At 36.3% G+C, this 22,972-nt stretch overlaps 2 protein-coding genes across 3 annotated transcripts in view; one reads left to right on the forward strand and one right to left on the reverse strand.

Annotated features, from left to right (window-relative positions):
- The window catches only part of LOC128518591 (deleted in malignant brain tumors 1 protein-like), a 173,717-nt gene that overhangs the window by 21,826 nt on the left and 128,919 nt on the right, over positions 1-22,972 (forward strand). The window lies entirely within an intron of this gene.
- Positions 1,890-20,566, reverse strand: nt5c1aa (5'-nucleotidase, cytosolic IAa). Of its 2 annotated transcripts, XM_053491759.1 has the most exons (7): positions 20,172-20,566; positions 18,062-18,106; positions 14,339-14,506; positions 12,913-13,042; positions 6,246-6,368; positions 4,403-4,587; positions 1,890-3,545 (listed from the first exon to the last, which is right to left on the reverse strand). In XM_053491759.1, the coding sequence occupies exons 1-7, from the start codon at positions 20,319-20,321 to the stop codon at positions 3,189-3,191; spliced, it is 1,158 nt and encodes a 385-aa protein (XP_053347734.1). In that variant the 5' UTR covers positions 20,322-20,566; the 3' UTR covers positions 1,890-3,188. The 2 variants fall into 2 exon arrangements, with proteins under 2 accessions (XP_053347734.1, XP_053347735.1); XM_053491760.1 differs by lacking the exon at positions 18,062-18,106.

The raw sequence follows: 22,972 nt of genomic DNA on the forward strand, positions 1-22,972 counted from the left end.
ATTCCTAATCTATCGCAGATCAGCATTAAGGTAGATTTATCTTTAAGATCTCAAGGAAAAAAGGTTCCTGGCCCCAGCCAACCATTTAATTATGCCATTTTAGCTGTTTAAAATATTTTTATTATAATAATAAAAAATAATAATGTAATATAATAATATATAATAATAATAATAATTATTATTATTATTATCATATGAGGGTACCGAATGTGGGTCTAACTTTAAATTAATTGTTAGGTTGTTCGATGATAATAATAATAATAATAACTACACCTTAGTAAAAATGTCACACAACACATAACTGTGCTTAGGTTGTTAAGGCCTTTTTGGATTTGTAACTGCTGCCATCTAAAGTGTTGCTAAGGAAAAGCATGACAAAAAATAATAACATTCACTAGATATTTAAAAGATATCACAGCAGATTCTTATTTATACTCTTCAAGTCCACAATCGCTTCCTCATTTGTTCTAACACTAGATAATCCTTCCAAAATCGTCCATAAACATCTCCTTATATTTCATAATTTAATGACTATTAATTTTCTTTGGAATTTAGTTTTTTTTTTAAATATGCTAAACCATGGCTAATGTTCACCAGACATGTTCATTCTTAATAAGCTGTTACTTATACCTTTGGTAGTAGTAGTAGTAATAATAATAATAATAATAATAGAAATAATAATAATAATAATAATAATAATAATAACAAAAATAAGGGAAAAATACATTAACCTGTAATTTCTGTTACAGTTAGTACTAGTGATAAAGATGTTGTTAAAGAAAATTAAGACCTTTTGACAAATCGGATTTGAAAATTTTATCAAATGGAAATCCAGATTACGCTTTAATCATTAAGCAGATCATTCCATATTTACACTAATTACATTTCAGTGTTTTACTAGCTGCAGTTTCACTTAATTAACTGTCTATGCATGTTTTTTTTCTTTTCTTGTCAGTTCCAAACCAGAGAATTAAAGATGTAAAAGCACTATTCAAAAGAGGGAGGGCATGTAAATTGTGTTGACTGCTGGTACAGCTTATTTTAAGCTACAGTATACTGTATGGCTATAGGTGTATTTTAGAAATACAGTCTTGTAAATGTTAATAGTACACTTGATAATCCTTTTTATAATACATTAATTTGTCCAGAGCATTTTTTTTTAATGGTGTTGAACCAATTTTATAGGTAAAAAAGGAAGCATTAATGTTTGTAAAACATGCAATTTGTGTTATTAACTGGCAAACTTCAGCTGACGAAGTCTTTAGTGATATTATATATATATATATATATATATATATATATATATATATATATATATATATAATTAACTATATAACATTAGTCATGGAATAGGTTAATTTATATTTACTATTTAATATTTCATAGTGTTGTTTGAAAAACATGTAAAAGACAGAAAAAACAACATAAATAAAAGTTACATTATAATACATTAATATATAATATAATAATGTAATATAATAACTTAAGTAATGATACATTCCTGTCTCACCAAAAACAAGTCTCTCTATACACTATTTTCCTCTTTTACTTTACAGAGCGCACTATTGGGCTTTGGTGGTTCAGTGGTAGGTTTTCTCGCTTACCATGTGAAAGGCCCGGATTAGATTCTCACCCAATGCCCAAACCTCAGCCATTAGATGCAGCACCAGTCCCCAGATAAACTGGAAGGGTTGCGTCAGGAAGGGCATCTGGTGTAAAACCTGTGCCAACAGTGTGCAGATCAGATGGTCTGCTGTAGAGACCCTTTCATGGGAACAGCCAAAAGACAACAACAACAACTTTTTATCTCACACATTATTTTATAATTAAGGACTAAAAGATAACAAAGGTTAAGCTGTTACAGAAAAAAACCCACCAGCAACAGAGTGTTGAGATGCAGCATGACACAGCAATTTGCCAATGCTTAAGTTTTTTATTTGTTAAAAAGGGTGCATTGTATGTTTTACCCATTCATATTTGCATTTAGTATTGTGGAACATTCAAGGAAGAATGCTAATTCCTGTTTTCTCTAACATTATAGCAGCAATAAACAATCATTCCCTCATCAGCCTGTCTTTTTTTTGTAGGTAGTAAGACAAAGAATGCACCAAGAAACTGAGATGCCCTCCATTTTGATGACTTCCCAGTGGATGACAGTGTCTGACACTCAGTGCTCCTTCCATAAATGTTAAATATGTGTACGTGAAGCGTCTGCCATATCAGACTCTATAAGTTGTTTCTATTAAAACAGTATTACATAAGAGCATTAAAACAAACCCTATTCATCTTGTAGTCAAAACTGCTGCCAGAATTTATGTTATGGAAAATATGTGGTATAAAATCAATATAATATATACTATACAATATACAAAGGGTGTACAAGTCAAACCAGACCTTTTGATTGTGCAGAATAATAGAATAATTATTAGAGTAAAAACTACCTTTATTTCTCTTTATTTTTCTATTAAAATGCCTGCTACACTAATGCACTTATCCCAGCATTTCACAAGCACTTGGATACCCATAAAAGTTTTCTTTTTCTGCAGGCCTCCCATGAACCCCTTTAATAGCCTAACAATGAGGAAATGCCTTGAAGCTTCAAGGACTCCACTCTGAGTGGCTTCAAGCCAAGTTGGCTTCTGAGATTATCAGTTGCGGACGTTTATACAGCGTTTATATAATTCAAATATTTTACTGCGAGTAACAATCTCATCATCGTACCGTGGCTGAAGTCTTATGTCTATGTTGTACACCTTTATTTTGAAAAAAATTCATCACAAGTTCTGGTTGGACCTGAACACCCCTTGTATAGCATGTAGTCTGCCTAAAGTATTGACTATTTACTATCAATTAATATAATAGAAAATTTATGATAGCATATAGTAAGTCACAGCTACAATTATAACAATATCCAAAAAATAAAAGGGCACCAAATTTGATCATAAAGATTTTCCATTTAAGTAAACAAATATTCACCCATTTGTTATTTACAAATTAATGAATAAAACAAAGATGCCACATTGACAAATGCAAAAACTAATCCTTATTATGTATCACAGAAGTCAGCCATATATAATCAGTATTTTATGTCAATGTTTTAAAAAAATAAAATAAAAAAAACATCTTGCTTCTGGGTCTGAGTCACTGCGGCATGTCCATTTGGAAAGTACAATGTCCTTTCCCATTTTTTACTTATCAGAATTGGTGCTCTTCTTGTGGGGGTATTTTTGTGCTATCCCATATGGTACATGTGCAGCAATCGTGCCCATCTCAGCAGCACCTTCAATATGAAACATCTGATCATCAAAGTAGATGTGGGGTCTTATTTTCTCCAGCATTGGCCCTTTGGGAGCTCCAGCTAAAAACAGAGCCTCGTCTGTTTCCAATCCCCAAGCACGAAGTGTCTTTAAAGCACGGATGCCTGAACTGGCTGCGCTGCGAGCAGTCACCAGATAGGTGCGAATGGGGCAGTCCAACCTGTGGCCTTTAGCGTAGAACTTCTTCTGGAGCTTTCCGAGGACTTCGAGGAAACCTTTCAGAGGACCCTATAAATTGTGCAGAGGAAAATCTATATAATATTCAAGTTTCCAGTTATTTGACACATTGGTAGGTGTTTATATTAAACTGTACTGTATGATATAAAATATGCAATTATTGGTCATATTTTATGTAAATTTACCGTATGCCAACTACACAATGTGGATACACAATTACTGACTCATTTAATACAGTATGCACTTTAATAGAAAAGGACTAGTACTACTAAGTACTACTGAGTAGATGTTTATTGGATTGTGGATCATTTTCTGGGCAACACAGTGATACTGACATGGTAGCGTGTGTGTGTTGTTCTTATACAGTATGAGTGTATCAGATGTTTCTGCTTGGCTAGAGCTTTTACACACTTAACAGCCACTTGATTACACACCATACTGGGACACTAAAAGACTAAAGTTCATCTATTTCCATATGCATTGTGTTAGTCTTCTTCTGTGTCAGTACTTAACCACTAAACCAGTCTTCTCTATATATAACACTGCTGTAAATCATACATGTACTACATCAGTGTCAGTGTTGCACTGAACGATCCTGCATTACTTTCACTGATGGACAGAGCAAAAAGGCAGAAATACTGTACTACAATCAGTAATTACACTACTATAATGTGACCTATAGGGTGTGTATATACCTAATGAAGTGGCAGTAAATCTAAACACAAATTAGGAGATGCTGGTAGTGAAGGTAGTGATTTACTAACTTAGGACTACAGACAATTTAACATCATGTGATGTTTATTGATTCTATGGTTTTAAATGCAGGAATATTTGTGCATTTCCTTACACTGCACACTTGTGTGTACCTACAGTATCTAAAAACAATAGAGTTGAATTGAATTGATTACATGATCTAGTAGAGTGTTCTCATTTTCTCTCTCATGCTCAAAGAACTTGTCCAGGCCATGGGCTTTAAATATTCGTTCGGACTCATCTGAGAAGAGAACAGCATCACCATCGAATGCCACTCTTAGCTGTGTCTCCGACACGTCCATCTGCTTCTCCGGCATAAACATGGTGGCCGCGGCAATGCCTGGGAGAAAAACGAGACAAGACAGAGACAATACTGCTGGCTACAAGTCAATATGGACTGCAAGCCTTTAGGATCTATGACACTTAAAAGCCTTTAATGAAAGGCACCCATTAGAAACTGCATAACAAATAGGTCACTGGATTTTCACACATACAGAAACACTCAGCACTTAGTACAAGCTAACATCCATGTTCTAACACTAATATTATTTCATATAAAATGATTTCTCAATTTACGGTATAAATATAATAAAGACCCTAACTTTAATTTGAAGAAAATAGGACCGGGTAAGTTTTTCCGCAGTAGTCTAAATGTTTCTGCACATAAACAAAGCACTTTTTGACTCTGATACCACATAAAGCCTTTGGGATAACCTTGACCAGCTGACTATGTTGAACTTTCGTTTCAAAATCACTGACAGGTTACCTCTCCGATTACAATCTAAATATACCGCTGCAACTTTTTTACTCAGCTTGTGTATCACAGTGTTCCTAACTGTAGGGTACAACTTCTGCTCTGGATTATCATTCCTATAATTTAGTTATATGAAAGGAAATTAATTCTTCGCTGCTAGAAAATAAAACATTAATGGTTGTTTTGTTGTCTACCTGGAGAACTGTCAAAGGTTCCAAGTTAAATATATTCAATTATATGACCAACCTTTAAAGAAATTTTGAAATACTGTTTTGCTTAGTGCTGAGTATTTTTGAGTGCACAATGGTCAGAAATAATATTAAAACCATTGTGGGTCCCTCTTGTACTGCCCAAACAGTTCTAACCCATTTAGCCACCAACTCCACAAGACTAGAGGTGAGCTGTGGTATCTGGCACAAAGGCATTAGCAGCAGATCCTTTAAGTCCTGTAAGTTGAGAGGTGAGCCTTCCATCGATCAGACCCAATCTTCCACATGTTTTAAAAAAAAATTGTGATTCATCAGACCAGTTCACCTTTTTTGTATCATTAATCCAGTTAAAAGACCCATTGGTTAAGGGATGCTCTGACCCAGTCGTCTAGCCATCACAATTTGTCCATTGTCTTTTAGATCCCTATGTTTTCCCCATTTGTCCTGCTTCCAACACATTACGTTAGAGAACTGGCTGTTCACTTGCTGCCTAATATATCCCACCCCTTGACAGATGCCACTGTAACAAGATAATCAATGTTTTTCACTTCACCTCTTAGTGTTTTTAATGTTATGTTGATTGGTGTAAAATAATTTACACCTGCACAAAAAAAAAATCACACGTTATACCATGGTTATTTGTAACAAGCTATGTTTATTAGACATTTACTTTAAATTACTAATTTAAAAGACTAATTATAGTCCCCAACTTCCTAATTCTGTACACTATTGATGCTTCCATTTTGTGACTAGTGCTTGTTGTGTTTAATTTCCACTGAGCAACAACGACTCAGACATACTCTGGAAACTCTTAGCAAACAATAATCTGGATCTTAATCCTGATTATTTTATGTTTGTAAAAATAGTAGTACTCTACACTTTCCTTCTGCTATCCTTGAGATCATATATAAGTCTTACATCTTTAAAAACAATATTAATGTGAATCTAAAATATGTCTGGACAAATTACTGTATGTAGCCAATGTACTATATACACTGATTCTGACCAGTCTTTGGTCCAGTTTGTCCTTCTCACCTTCAGCCAGTGCCTCCTGCACCTTTTTTGGGTCAGCTGACAGGTACAGGTTTGTATGCCAGGCTTTCAAGTAGCCAATTGGACTACTGCCTCCTGTCATGCAGAACCGCTCAATGAAGAGATCTGGAAAAAAAATGACAGAAGAATATTCACTTTGTTTTATTGTATATTGTAAATATTACATTCATTTTGTACACTGGGACAGAGAATTGTTCAGAAAGGTCATTTTGTTCTGTTTGCAAGTAAATCATAACCTAAGTTATAATTTAAGTTTTAATCAAGATCTACAGTAGTTACCAATACAACAGGGTACAGTCAAAAGTTATAACCAATGTCAGTATTCAATTGCCACTTTGCCATGCAAATACTGTACTTTTCAGTCTCTGAAACCCAAAAAATAATGAAATAGCAAAATCATTTAACCACTTATAAATTCTGGCTGTTTCTGTTTAATGTCCATTGAAAAAATGTCCTCATTCATACCTATGTTCACGTACCTAGTTTAGGGGTGTTTGTTCATTGCATAATTCTGAAAGAGTAAAGAGGCTGCACTAGCAGCCCTCCTGCCTCACTTGTCTGACAGAATCTAAAACACCAAAGAGGATGGGAGCAACAGCAAATGCCAGCATTACCAGCTCTAGCCGGTGTATGGCTGAGCTCCAACAGCAACATAACAAGGGCAATTAAACCAGAGGCCAAGAGGGAGACCTCTCCTCTTATAGCCAGTGCTATGACAGCGATGTACACAGTACCAAAGCCTTCCTACTACAGTGGGTGTGGCAGCTGGAGTCATGCAGCAAGATGACAAGGAGGAGGATCTCTGTATCCACCGTCCCTGACTCTGGTGAGGATGTCAACAGAGTGAGCAATGGCTACAAAGAAATTCGGCTTAAAGTATATGGTTTAATTTTTATTTTATTGACAAATAAGAAGCAAGTAAAAAATAATAAATATTACAGTTGCTTTACAATAAAAGACAGATCAGTATAGTTACCCAACATTACATGGTATTATTATTGCATGGGCATGTTATTCACAAGTTCTGATGCGTATCTTTTATGTTACACATGTTTACTCATGACTCCAGACGTCCGTTGATTTCTTTGTCTCTTCTTTTATTTTCAACATCAAAGTTCAACAGTTGTTACAGTTTCTTGCCTAACTCCACTGTGGTCACGACAAGTCGTTTGCTGTGTTCTGTAGCTTACAATCTTGAATTATCGTTACAACGTACAGTATTTGCTATATCTTTCATCTTACGGTATGGTATAGCAGATTACGGTCAAAAGCTTGTGTTCTCCACACTTCCGTATCTTGAACAACAACTAAAAACTAACGTGCTAACTAAATACTCTCTGATAGCTAGCAGCACAGTCGAAAACTACCCTTAGCTTTTTCTTTTGAGGATGATATACACCATGGTGAGGTATATACCACACTTGGCCATCTTCTTGACTTAAATGAGGTGTGGGGACCTTGACTGCATGATCTTTTGCAAACATGTCGTTCATGAAGTTTGAATACTCCTTATGAAAGGAGCGGTTATTTTTGACCTTCCTTTCGGGGTTAAGTGCGCGCTGCTTGGCTGCACTTCGGTTATTGGGCATTTAAATAGCTGCTTTCTTAAATGGAAGTCCGATATAGAAGTGATTATCGGTAAACTGCAGAGAGTTAGTTACAGAGTCTAAAAACTGATAGTCCTCTTGTGACAGCTCAGCCTTGTCATCACAATTCCGTTTAGGAAAGTCATGGTTGTACTGTTGTATCAGCATTCGTTCTACACTTTTGATGGAAACTCTGTTGGCTGTAACGCTCGCTTGCTCATTGTCATACGTGCCTTCCTCGGCCGACTCTCGAAGAGGTCCATTTATGGTCCATACAAGAGCAGTCTTTACTGCATATGGCTCATTGTGCTTGCTGTTAATTACTCGCCATGGTTCTAGGAGCTTATGCTCTTTATTACCTATGAGAATTTCGACTTCAGCATTAATCTGAGGCAATTTTACTTCGCTGAGGTATGACCACTTATCCATGTCGTGCTGTTGTGGAATGTTTTCCACTGAGACTGGGATGCTCTTTTGTGTAAACACTTTGGGGAGTTCAACAAAGGTGTTTTCCTCCAGACCACTAACCTCTAAGTCAGTAAGCACATAACTTTTTACTTGTTTCCTCGAGTTCATGGTGCTTAACATAATGTCATATTTTTTATCTTGTACATTTAACCGCCTTACTAGCGACTCTGTACAAAAAGTGGCATAACTACCTGGCATACACTTCTACTGTCTTAATACTTTTCTTGGACTTTATTTTAACCGGTACAATGGAGAGAATACAATCGTCTCCAGCCCCAGTGCAGGTGCTTGTTTCAGGACTCACTGTAATAGGCAGTGTTTTAACTGGTTCAGTTTCGTCGGCCTATATGATTACTTGAGCTTTGTCTTGTGCTGCAATGTGTAACATGCAAGGATGTTTCTTTGGGCACAACTGACATGTGATTTTCTTTGTTCAGTCTTTGCTTAAGTGTCCTTTTAATAGACATCCAAAGCAAAATCCATTCTTTCTCAAAAAGTCCAATTTGTCTTTATATGTCTTAGTGTTAAACTGGTGGCATTCATCTAAGGTATGACCTTTCACACAGAATGCACAAGGTTTAGTGAAGGCACTGATAACTAATGCACTACTACTCTTTACTGTAGTCGAGTCTTTATGATTTTCACCAACCTGTTTTACGCCAGTTGCAAAGCTGCTACCTCTTTTTCCTTCTCTTTTTGCTTGAATATCTTGAACAACAACTAACAACTAACGTGCGTGATAGACATGCAGCTACACAACTGTGGGATGATATCACAATTCAACTTACGAGTATAATACTAAATGCGTAACTAATAAACTTAATAGACTTAATGTATAATGTTTAACTAATAAACTTAATGTATAATGCTTAACTAATAAAATAAAGATAAACACAACAACAAATCACAAGAATGAAATATGGCCGTTACAATTATAAATAGTTACCTTTCTTTATGACATAATTATAAGCTATGTATTAATTATTTCTAACACCTTATAAGAGTTTTATAAGGCACGTTTATAAATTGATGAAAAGAAATCATTACTCAAATTTCACCATGAACTTTAAAAAAAACTTTTAAGCACAGGTATAATTATATATGAATGTGGGCTTTATAGAACGTGCTACTCGAACTGTCTGCAGCTGAGTGATTTATTTTGAGTAAGGGATACAGGAAGAAGCTTAAAGCACACATTTCCCCATGAGATAAACAGGAGAGCGTGGGAATCTTTCCAATACATCTTTCCTGATGTGTCAGTTAAAAAAATATTCATTCATTAAATTCAAGCAGCTCAAGTATGGACTAATTCAGGCTTTGCAGCCTTAACAGGAACAGGTGTCAACCTACTGTAGGTAAAATATATATATAAACCACATGTAAACTGATTGTACAGATTTTGTTGAAAAATGAGGCCAGGGCAACATATTTCCTGATGGCTTTGTGAATTCGTCACCAGGACAAAGCTGGAACAGGAAGTGGCAGCTTATGACACGAAGGCTAAAAGTTCCACTTTGTCTCTGTGGGAAGATATGATTGGCCAGCTCGACATACTGTATAACCTCAAGTAAAGACTAATGTCCAGAAAAACAGCAGGAATTGTTCAGCTTTGATCCATACATCCTACATGTTTACTCAAGTGCACATTTCCTATATGGTAAAGAATTATGCAGGTCGTATTTGCAGTCTCAGCCTATTAAATACAGTCACAGGTTTGCAAAAGATGTCTCAAGGACAAAATACAGATGTGGTCTAAAGCTGGAGTTAGTGATTCATAATAAATCAACAATTCATTTAATACTTACAGCTTTACCCTGATCAAGTTTAACCCAGAGACTATTTTTTTGAATGTTGAGCATGAGGGGTTATACACCTTTAACCACTGTAGGCTGAACACACCCAGGAGCAATTTAGAATCACCAAACCAGAGAACTCAGACGAGACCCAGAAGAGCACACTCAACTCCACACACACTAAAAAGTACCATGAGCTCTGGATTGATTCTGGGATTCTGGAACTGTGAGACAGCAAGGACATCCAGTGCGCTACCATGCCATCAAACAAGTTATATCTATTAATTCATAATTAGATTTTTTTTTCTTGCGAACAGCAGATGCCCCTAACATGCACTGAAACGCATGAGTGTGTGAACGTCTCTGCTACTGTAAGCTCTTTCCTGGTTCTCAAGCTTGTTCTTAACACAGGGTTCACCGAGTCCTGCGGTTAAACTATTTATTTATGCAGGACACAAAGGGTCGTTCCCATTTCACCACATCCTATCCGTGTATCTGAGACTAAGCTAAGGTCGGCAGAGATTACGCATCTGGGGGGTCTGGGAGCGCCTTTGTGTTTTGCTAACAAACATGAAAAGCATCCAGAAGTCCTGGGTGCAAATGTCTGTGAGTATGTGAATGAGTTCATTATTTTATTCATGATTTCTGTTCTTCATGTGAGAAGATTGAGGGACACACATGAAGATTTTATGGGTGAAGTTCATATCTAAAATACTGGAAATTACTGTTGCCGCCCAACTTCAGTCTTTTCTAGTTGATAATAATCTCTTCAACCATTTCAGTCTGGTTTTTACCCCCTCCATAGTACTGAAACTGCATTTGTAAAGGTAGTAAACGATCTACTGCTTTCTGGTGATTCTGGTTCCTTGTCTATACTGCTGCTACTTGATCTCAGCTCTGCCTTCGATATGATCTGCTTATTTCTCGTCTCTCTTGTCTGGGTATCTCTGGTACTGCTCTTTCTTGGTTTTCTTCCTATCTCTCAGATAGACAATTTTATATTTCTGTTTTTTATATTCCCCCTGAAGCGAGGTGTTCCCCAGGAATCTGTTCTTGGCCCACTATTATTCACAATTTACATAAGCCCACCTGGTCTGATCCTTCAATGCCATGGTCTTAACTATCACTTTTATGCCAGCGACATTTAACTTTATTCTATCTGTACACCTACTCCATCTGCCCAAATTGACAAAATCTCTGCTTGCGTGAAGGACATTAGAGATTGGCTTAACTTAGACAAAACTGAAATAATTTTCATCGGAACCCCAGCCCTCACCAGCAACATTTTCACCAATTTCACCTGCAAGATTGTTGACTCTCACATCAAAACATCTACTTCTGTCAAAAATTTAGGAGTAATCTTTGACTCGACACTCTCCTTTCAGCCTCACATTAAATCTATCACTAAATCTGCATTCTTCTATTTATGCCGCATTGACCAACTGCGTCCCTTCATTAGCACCAAAGATGCTGAAACTGTCATCCAGGCATTCGTCTTATCACGCATTGATTTCTGTAATGCCCTTTTCATTGGTCTACCTGCCAGCTCCATCTCCAGATTACAATATATATAAAACTCTGCGGCTAGAATACTCACTCATACCAAACGCTCTGCTCATATAACCCCAATCTCGTCTGATCTCCATTAGCTCCCAGTTGTCCATATCAAATTCAAAATTCTTCTACTTGTTTTCAAATCTATAAATGGCTTAGCTCCCACTTATCTTTTTAATCTGCTTGCCCCCTACATTTCGACTTGTTCACTACGTTCCTCCGATTCTGGCTTTTTTGCTGTCCCTCTGTACCGCCTCTCTTCAATGGGCAGCAGATCATTTTGTGTTATTGCTCCCAAACTTTGGAACTTTCTTCCACACTCTCTACGTTTTGTTAACAACATCTCCGTATTTAAATCTTTACTCAAAACTCACTTGTTTTCTGAATGTTACACCTGAATCCACCTGTCCTCTGCATGTCTTTTTTTTTTTGTTTGTTTGTTTTGTCTGTTTGTTAACTGTTTTCTACTCATTGTAAAGTGTCCTTGAGCTCTGGAAAGGCGCTATATAAATTAAAATGATTATTAATATTATGAAGTGATGTTTAGTGGGAGTTGAGTGGGGCTTTGTTTTGTAGATGGTAGTTAAAACTGAAGTAATACTGACGTCATAGGTAGTAAAGCAGTATAGAATAGAGGTACCACAGACACAGAGGACAAAAAACTCACTCTGGATGGCACAGCAAAACCTGAATTACTTTCATCATATTAATATTATAAATTATCTTATAATAATATTCTATTAGTATTAATAATAATATTAATAATACTGTTTGTAAGAAATAAAACATGATAAGGCATGATGTTATAGGAAAACAATAATGTGGTGTGGGCTAATGTGAAACATGCCCAATAACCTCCCCATCCCTAATTCCTCTTATTTCACAATTTGCCAAAAATTACAAATACACAACTGTTATGCTGTAACCGAAAATTAATCAATACTTTTTTTTCAGATTTGGCTATTCAAGGGTTTATCTGTTCATCAGTGTTATGATATGAATAAAAAATACTCTTATTTTATATATGTTAATACAAAACTGTCATTCACATAATAGTAGTTTGTGCCCAACACTAAGGTTATAATTGACACATTCCGCCAGGTTCATACAACTCAGCATAATCAACATAATTGCAATTAATATTATAAACCCACATCAAAACAGGGTTTGTAATATTTATTGCAATTATGCTGATTATGGTGAATTGTTAACCCAACTGATGCAAAAGGTATATGAAAGAGCACTCACTGTGGTGGTTGATGGTGTTAATTAGTCTTAATCCTACATGCGCATGATTGTAGGTCACCAGCACAATGTCAAAAAGCTCCTCGCTGTCAGGGTACAACACTCGCAATTGTGCATTAACCGCCTCCAGCGCCTGAAAAAACACACAGGTTAAGGTCCTATTAGTCTGTAGGTACTTAGGGCAGAATTTCTTTCAGCATGACCAGCCTAATCATCTGCCATCATCTGCACCTGTTTCTCATCGGTTCATGCCTTAAGTAAAAAAATTTTAAGGCTTGAATGATTCATATGTCACTGTGTGAACTAAACCTTCCTCTCAAACCACTGCACTAAGAGACAAAAAGTCCTTTAGGAAGCCTGGAGAATTATTCCTCAAGACTACATTAAAAATCGAGGAAAATCTTTGGAAGCAAACTACAGTACCTCAGATTGGGAACATAATTTGTCCCTGAACTGTGCTTGTATATCAAAGCACTTGTACATTAAAATACATTTCCCAAAAGGAAATAATGGAATCTCAGATGATTCATTCCACAGTCCAAAAATATTTATATAAGAATAATAAATAATGAAGAACATAATCAAAACATATAGTAAAAAAAAAAAAAAAAAAAAAAAAAAAAATTAACCTGCCCTTTACCTTTAAAAAGATTTGTGACTGGTGTTAAAAGAGAGAAGAAGCAGAAGGAGGGAGGTTACTGTGTAGGACGACTTCCACACACACACACACACACACACACACTAACTGAATCACGTCTCTGTCTCCTTACTGAAATCTTCTTCTTTTACTGTGACTTTAATAAGGAACCTCTCTAAGAAATGTGATGTTGCATTGTCGTTAAACAGAATAATTTTCCACACTGCTACAGCCTTTTTAACCTTTTTCTTCCAGAGAGCTGTTGTCGCAGTACAGTTTATAAAGTACAGTTACTACACTTGGACATAAAAAAAAAAACTTTTTGTAGGGGCGCACATACACGTGGTCACAATGTTATAGTAAACAGTACACACGCTCATGGATATTGACTAAACAAGTGACACACTGTGAATGAGCATGGGGGACGATTACCCAAAATCCCACAGTGCTAGAGAGAGAGAAGAACTATTGGCTCTGTTGTGACCACGTGACGCTTGGCAGACAAAGCGTATGCGGACTACTCGTATATCGAGACCTCACTTATTTTATTAAGTTATAAAAAAATTATTTTGCAAAACACTCAGGAACCAAGTTACTCACAATTCCATGTATCACTATATGACAAAATGAGGGGTGGTTGAATATTTTAACACAATCCTGAACATTTTAAATAAAAATAAAACAATAATTGGCAAATAAAGACAATCTCTGTTAAAACTAGATTGCACAAAAATAGTTCATATAGAGAAATTGGATTTGAATTAGGAAAGTTTAGTTGTCTTTGTTGCTTACCTTAACAAATGGAAATGCTGGTCCAGGGGCTAAAGGCTCGTTCTCATGTTCCACCTGGTACTTGAGGTACTCCTCCACACCTTTCTCTTCAAACACCTTCTGCTCCTTTTCTGTGCGGAACAGCACCCGAGAGGATACGGCTATCGTTACTGCATTCTCTGGCTTTGGCTGGATGAGGAAAAAAATGTAATACAGGTTTACATTTAATCCAATTAACAGCATATACATTTATAATAATATAGTAAAATCTATAATCATGGAGTTTTTTCCTCTGGATGAACTTGAATGAAAACCAGCTTATTCAGAGAGAAATCCTTTAGAGAAAATTAGAGAGAAACCTAAGAAACCTTAACGATCCCCATCCATTAATTAAAATGAAAATATGGTTCTGTGGTGTGGTGGCGGGAGTATCTCTTCCAATTACTCCAGGAAGATTAAATTAGACGTATAGCATAGACTAACTAGATGATTTCAAATTTGGTTGTACACACTGTGTAATGATATCCGCTGCCCAAGTTACAAAAGTTCAAATGATCAGTAGAAGGTGATGAGCAAAGCATATGTTTGAGACTTTAGTGAGTGCTTCCAAATTCGCCATGCAACGCCATGGGCATGGTATCTTATCAGAGCAAAATCTCTAGTGTTGAATTAACACCCATAGTATTGATTAACACCTTCAGAGTACATTAGTTCAGTTATAAAGACTGAGATTTTTGCTGTGCAGTTATTATTTCTGTAATACTAAGAACCTTTAGTGCTCTTCTAAGACTGCTCACGTTGGTATCAGTGTAAGATCTCACATACATTCCTCATCGGTGATCTCAACACTAAACAAGTAACAGATTCCTATGAATGCTTGTACGTCTGGTGCTGCTGACGGGAGCTTGGTGACTTAAATAACGACCCCGGCACATAACGTACACAAGCATACATGTGTTGAGCCACGTCCTGTTTGTTCAATGTGCCATGTGGACCAGAAACAGAAGGTTAGCTAGTTAATGTAGGGAAGGGATTCTGTTATCTGACCCAGCAGAACATGACCCTCATAACATCCAGCGTTCATGTGTTGCCAGGGAGTTGAAATGTGAACAGGATCAGCCACATCACATGAGAGAATATGTGAGAGGGTGAAAAAAAACTGCAGCTCCTCCTCCAGGAACACAACCGTGAAATGGGAGACCAGTGTGCCACTTGTTATGCAGTATCTTGAGTCACTTACGCTGGGAAGAACCATTGGGTTCGTAGCAGGGTCAAGAGCATGTTAGGTTAATAATGGCATTTCACTTTAGTTCATGGGGTCACAGAGACTGTGGACATAAAGATTTAGCTCAGCATAGTTGACTTTGGCTGTAGGCATAATAATACCTACCATGCAGCACATTGCCAAAGGGTTGGCATTTAGCTCAGCATGAATATAAAACTCTGTAACACAAGCACACCATAATATGGCTGATGTTAGGGCAACCAGAGAGACTATTTTATAAAAACAGAAGTAACCCGAGCATTATTGGATGTTTTAGTTTTATTAGATGAAAACATCTCTCTTCTACAGACAATGACAATATATTCATATGTTCCTGTAATTTATATTATAAGCAAAAATACAACGATGTAGGCTTTTTTAACCTTATGAACAATTACATTAACAATGTGAGGAATAGATCATATCACAATGTATAATAATCAATGCTACCAAGTCAAAATATTTTATTCTTTATATACAACACCACTCAAACACTAACAATAACTAAACAATAACTACCTTTATTTTTCCATATATTCCCCTGCTATACTAATGCACGTAATTAAGATTTATAAAGCAGGACTGCCTGCCTTCACATATAAAATGCAGGCCTCCCTGGAACTCCTTTAATGTCCCTAACATTTGGAAATTGCTGGGAGTTCAGGAAAATAAGTACATGATCCCAAGAAAAATATGACTTTGTATTCGTTGGAGAAAATCTTGTTGTCAAGCACAGAGGTGAGTCTTTTCTTGTAGTTGGTTAACAAGTTTGCACACATCTCAGGAGGGATTTTGGTCCATCATTCTTTACAGATCTTCTTTGTATTCTTAAGGTTTCTTGCCTGTTGCTTGGCAACTCGAAGTTTTAGCTCCCTCCATAAATTTTCTATAGGATTATGGTCTGGAGAGTCCATGACCTTAATGAGCTTCTTCTTGAGCCACCCCTTTGTTGACTTTGCGGTATGTTTTGAGTCATTGTCACGCTGGAAGACCCATCTATGACCCATCTTCAAAAGCGTCTCAAAATTTTACAATACATGGCCCGTTGCCCCGCCATGCATCAAAGTCGGCCTGTATAGCCCCAAAGCGTGTTCTAAGGGTCATCATGTTACTTCCTCCAAAAACGGCGAGTGAGTTGATTCCAAAGCGCTCAATTTTGGTCTCATCTGACGACAGCACTTTTTCCCAATCCTTTTGTGTTCAATGGCAAACTTCAGAGGGACCTGTACATGTGTCTTGGACTTTGTCCAAGCGGCGGTGTACGGTGCCAATGCTTTGTTTGGTGTCTGTGGTCCCAACTGCCATGATATAATTCCTGTGTAGTTTTGGACTGATCCTACACCTTTCTCTAGATTATCCTTACTCTATCAGATGAAATCTTGCATGGAACACCAGACTGAGGGCGATTGATGGACATTTTGTATTTTTTCCATTCGTAAATCATTCCAACAGTTGTCTCCTTCTCTCCCAGCTTCTTGCTGATGGTCTTTAAGCCCATTCCAGCCTTGTTCAGGTCTACAGTTTTTAAAATGACATCCTTTGACAGCTCTTTTGTCTTGCCCATGATGGTGAGGTTTTAATGGAAGATGTGGACAGATGTCTTTTATACGCATAAATTAATTAGTGTACCACATGAGCACATAACCTGTCTTTGGATGCCAGAATTACTGGTAAGGGATCAATTACTTATTTTACTCACCGAAATGCAACTCAATTTATAACATTTATATAATAAAATTATAATATAAATTGTGGATTTTTGATCAATAATCCTAATCTATCCTTTAAAATAATAAAACTATTATAAAGATTATAGACCCTTCATTCCTTTGTAAGTGGGCAAACTTATAAAATATACTTTTTGAATATATTTGCATTTTTATGTTATGTCTTTCTAGTTTCTTGCATTGTGTATTCTTGTATTGGTGTTGTTAGCCTGTCTATTGCCGGGTTTATTTTCTCTGATTGTGGGTTTGCCCATGAGTATACAGGCTGCTCATGTTTCAAATCCCGTTGTGTGGTCTGATGATGATTCTTGGATTAAACCCAATTAAAGCACTGCAAGCTTATAATACTATCTCCTCAGCATGACTTATTTATAACATTACGATTCAATTTCATTTGACAGTCTATACTAATGTGATTAGTAAATAGAATGTGACAAATAACTTCCATAGATCTGATATCACACAAGATGCAAAAGATTTATTAATTAACTTTTCCTATGAGAAGCAGCTTCATTACCAAGAACTCTAATACCATACTAGCATGGATGATCTTTTTGTTTTCTTGTCATTAATAAAAGAACTGGGGATTTTCACCTGTATACACCTGTTCCAATTTGTCTTATAAGACATAAGTTTGAGTTTGGTTTACTGTTATCATATGATACAACAAGAGACCTACCATGCATTTAATCCAAAAAAAATAAAAATAGGTCCATTATTACATTTGGTCTGGTTTGGTTAAAGTATACTTACAAAGAAAATGCCTCCCTCCACCTTCCTGGCTCGTCTCACTGGGCCCTTTATGAAAGTATATATCATGTCAGTATCTAGAAAATTAATGTAATTCAAAATAACTTTTGGTTTGGTGTTTGTTATATGATGACATTATACAGAGATTAAAACAAAAGGTTTAGACAATATGTAAAAAATCACATGTTAAGAGGTAGACACTTGTCTTTTAACTGAAAAATTGTAAATGGTGGGACAAAATTCTGTAATAATGTGGTATAACATGCTACTACCTGATGCATATCAATTACCAACATAGATTTAAACAACATTTAAGATGATATGCTGTGATATACCATACAGTATGAGAAGTCAGCATTTCTGGTCAATTGAGTTGCAATCATGCCATGTTTATGAACAAAACAGTACAGTGGTGGTAGCCTATTTCTAGTCTCATGGCTTAGTTGTGTGATGATGTTTATAGCACAAATTATTTTCCCTTTTAATAGAGTTTCTTTATTAACATACAAACTGTAAATACATATACCAGAATTCCAGTGTGTGTTAATAGCTATTGGGTTTTTCCTTTAAACGTGATAAAATGTGTTTTTTGGGTTTTAACATTATAAAATGTACAAATTGCATGCTATAATCTAAAAACTACATCCATGCATTCAGGTTATGCACAATAATTAATCACTTGCAAAAAGAAGGGATGATGTCTAAGTGTAAAGTAGTTTTAAAAATGAAAAGTGCAAACCCAGAGAAGAGTGAAACAGGGGCTGTGAAACTGAGATGAGAACAGCACAGACAGTGCAGGATGACCAACCTTGAAGATTTATGAAGTTACACATCCCCCACATGCAGGTTGAGTACAAATGTCTACACCCCCATGGGATGATTTTTAAAATGGAAACTGTGTTTGTTTTACAAGTGATCTACAGAAAATAGAATTCCCAAAATGAATATATGTATAATGTATAATGCAACATGACTTTTTCCTAAGGGCAAGAAAACTATCCACATAAGACACACATTTGGAATATTATAGCTGACATTGAGTTATGTCAAAAAAATCTATACTTTTATTTTTAGTTGGCATACCGGAAAACTTAGTACTAAACAGCTTTTCCCCTGACATTTATAAAGCTTTGACATAAAATCTCCTTGCAAAATGTTACAAATACATTTCTTTCCAGAAAGCTTCAATGATTACAGGTTTTGTTGTTGATGCTGCTGATTTGCAACCATTTTTCAGTCCATTTAAAATAATAGATCACCCATGTCACTAGATGGGACACCATTTTTTTTGGACTACAGTTAGTACATTTATTTTTATTAAGAAGTAATTAAGTTTTAAATCAGTATAAATGAAAAGTACCTACAGTAATAGGTTGGACTTCTGAGTTTATATGTAATAGATTACTATACAGTATTTACTTAAAATGCATTCACATCAAGACAAACTACTGTACAATGTTCCATTTGTTAGAATTTTCACACTTTTCTCATGTTCATATTTACATTTTAATACCCTTACGGTAGCATTACTGTGCTTGATATCAGGAATAGCCCATGTGACATAACCCACACCTGCTGCAGCTTAGATGGAATTATCCCTCTACTTTTAGCTCCATTGCTTAGCAGCTCTCTCTCTCTCTCTCTCTCTCTTTTTCTCTCTCTCTCTGTCTTTCTTTCTCTCTTTCTCTTTTTCTTTTTTATGCCCTCCCCCTCTGTAATGGTAATGGTCTGTCCCATCAGTTTATTGAACAGCATTAAATAACCACACGACAAAACCTTCAAAAGCTAGTGTTGCCTGTTCATCCTCCAAAGCGTAAAAGATCCTTGCAGGGCCATTAAAGGCAATACATTAACTTGCATTAGAAGTGTCAAACTTTCTACCAATCCTCGAAGTGCTAATCCACTAGCTATGGGTACTGAGAGAGAAATGAAACAGACCGAGGGATAACAGAGGTGACTTATGAAACACGTATGCAATGTAAACATTTAACAAGCCAACATGCTGTCTAAAATTTTTATGTGAGTGCAAAAACGGCAAGCAAATCCATAATTAATAAAGGTCACTGTGGAGATGAAGTTAGTTGAGAGAAAAATAAAATAGACATAGACTTACAGTTTTTGCTTTTTTAGTAGAACCCACACTATCACATAAGCCCTCGTTGTCATCCCAGGAAGCTTTGCTGTCCCCGTTCGAGCCTGACAAAGGGCTAAAGGACGGAATGGGGTCCTGGCCCTTCATGACCTGCACAGGGTCAAGACTCATCCTTCTCAACTGCACTCATTAACCACTGCTCCGAGGTAGCCTTTTTCACATGACACTGTTCTCCTGATACCAGCTCATAAACAGAGCCTCTGTGTGTGTGCGTGTGTGTGTGTGTGCTGCTCTAGCACAGAAAATCCTGACAGTGTTACTAGTAGCCTAAAGTGCTGCTGCTGCTGTGTATTTACTGGGTCTGCTCCTGCCAGCTAGTTGTGTTTTGTGTCTTCTCGTCTCTGATGCAGTGTCTGCAATGTGCTAGATGTGTGTCATGTTGATTTTCACCCCTTGTCCCCCCATCCCTCCCTCTCACTCTCACACACACACACTTGTCCATCCCTCTCCTTCTACAGAGATCCACTTACGTGCTATCTCTGTCTCCATCTGCATAAGGCAACATGTACAGAGAAGAACAGAGCAGCATTTATTCATAAACTATCAATCAAACAATTCATGACTTAAGCACTTGATTGATTGATTGATTGATTGATTGATTGATTGATTGATACTAAATTGAAGTGTTAAAATCATTTGTTCCTGATATTCAATATCTACCAATGTATAACATTTAAATTTGATACATTTAATTCTTCTGAAATTATTTTAGCATGATAAAACAATGAATTAAAGAAACAGGAAAACTAATTATTCATACAAACAGGCAACCTTATAAGCTTTCTGTGATTACCTGAGGCAAATCTCGATGAGATAGCAGGAGGAAGAAACCAATTGTCTTGTGTGAGACCAAATATAGAATTATAAATTATTAAATTAAAAAGTATCAACTTCATACTGTAAAATCAAACAATGGTTTGTCTATGGAAATGGTGGTGCGTATGAGCAGATTGTGGATAGGAAGTACAATGTAGTCTTTTTGATTACAGGAGCAGTCCTTACCCTTCTGAGATATCCAACCACAAGCTTCCACCTGCCAAAATACAGGACGAGCTGGTCAAACTGGTAAATGTAGAAAAAAATTTAAACTACCAATACTAATGCAATATCCTAGACATGTTTTTTTAAAAACAGAAACTGATAAAAGAACTTAAAATTTTTTAACATTTATTCATCGGATTAGACAAGCAACTACAACCGCAGTGTGCTTAACCACTGTTTGGCACCTGGAAGTTATGCTATAATCCCTAATTACCGGCTTGATTAATAATGGCTTTGCACCTTGTTTTCAATTTGTCAGTAGTTCAACCAGTTCAGATGTTAGCATCCTCAAGGTGATCTTGGTATCTTTGGAACACTCTTTCCCAGCTCTTCCCATTCATACCAGACTCATTGGGTAAGATGGTTACACTTGGTAGAACAAGCATAGGAGAAGTTTAGAGAGATTATCCAATAAAGCAAGAATCATATTTCAACATTAACTTTTTGGGCAAAGAACACATTTTAAGAGAATATGATATAATTATGAATGAGGTTAAATGTGCAAAAATATCCAAGCTACAGTCCCACTGAAAGCTGGAAATTATCTTCTAGCTCATTCATTACTTAACTAATTTGATGTAACTAATTTATTTATCTTCTGTAATGTGTATCCTGTACAGGTTCATGACAGCCTGGAGCCTATCACAGAAGACTTTGGGCACAAGGCACAAGTGTCGTTATGATATACACTACACATTAATGTGTCATCATGATATAACTTTTTTTCTAGAGATGGGGGTGGGGGTATTGGAGTTATTCTGGACAACGCCAGAATGTTTTATTTTTTTTGTTTGTTTGTTTTAGGCATTTAAGGTATATGGTAAATATGATATGATAAGGCCATTTTTCTATAATCCTACAAGTGGTGCGCTCTAAACTATTCACACATTGTCAGGCAGCACAGCATCCTGTGAAGTAAATTCATTGATTCATCTTCTCTACTGCTTATACTGTGTACACGGAGACCTGGAGACCTGGAGCCTTGCCGAGGAGACTTAGGGCACAAGGCGGGGTACATCCTGGACAGGGTGCCAATCCATCTTAGAGCACACATGCACTACATGCACTTAGAGCACACATGCACTACGGGCAATTTTGGAAAGCCAATTACCCTATTCTGCATATTTTTGGATTGTGTGAGTAAATTAGAGTACATGGAGAAAACCCACTAAGCATAGGGTGAACATGGAAACTCCAAGCACACAGACCTGAGGTGCTTCAAACCCTTGACCACGGAGACGCGAGGTCACAGTGCTAACCACTACTACACCTTTGAATTAATAAAACATTTAAAAAAAAAACATTTAAATGCCTGTCATTATAAATATTACATAAAAATGTATATAAATAAATGAATAAATAAAATTTTGTTGTGTTCATATGATTCAGAAACTCCAGAACTTTCCAGCTGCCAAAAAATGGTCTCAATAACTCCAGACTAACCTGGATTTTAAGACAGATATGATTTATCATAAATATATATTTGTAAGGTAATGTGTTAAATTCCTTGGGTAAAATGTGGTAAACACCATTAACAACAAACCACACTAACGTGGGGTTTCCTTTCCACTTTATTAAATGTCAAACTGTTTAACCAAATCAATAGAGAGGGAAATATCACTGATTATTTTAGCTCTAATATAATAAGATAACATAACATAAAATTTTTAGGATTAAACGGCTTTCACGTGCCTTGGGGACTTTTATACTGTAGTCACTCA

The sequence above is a fragment of the Clarias gariepinus genome, chromosome 3, assembly GCF_024256425.1.
Source record: "Clarias gariepinus isolate MV-2021 ecotype Netherlands chromosome 3, CGAR_prim_01v2, whole genome shotgun sequence".
Classification (NCBI taxonomy): domain Eukaryota; kingdom Metazoa; phylum Chordata; class Actinopteri; order Siluriformes; family Clariidae; genus Clarias; species Clarias gariepinus.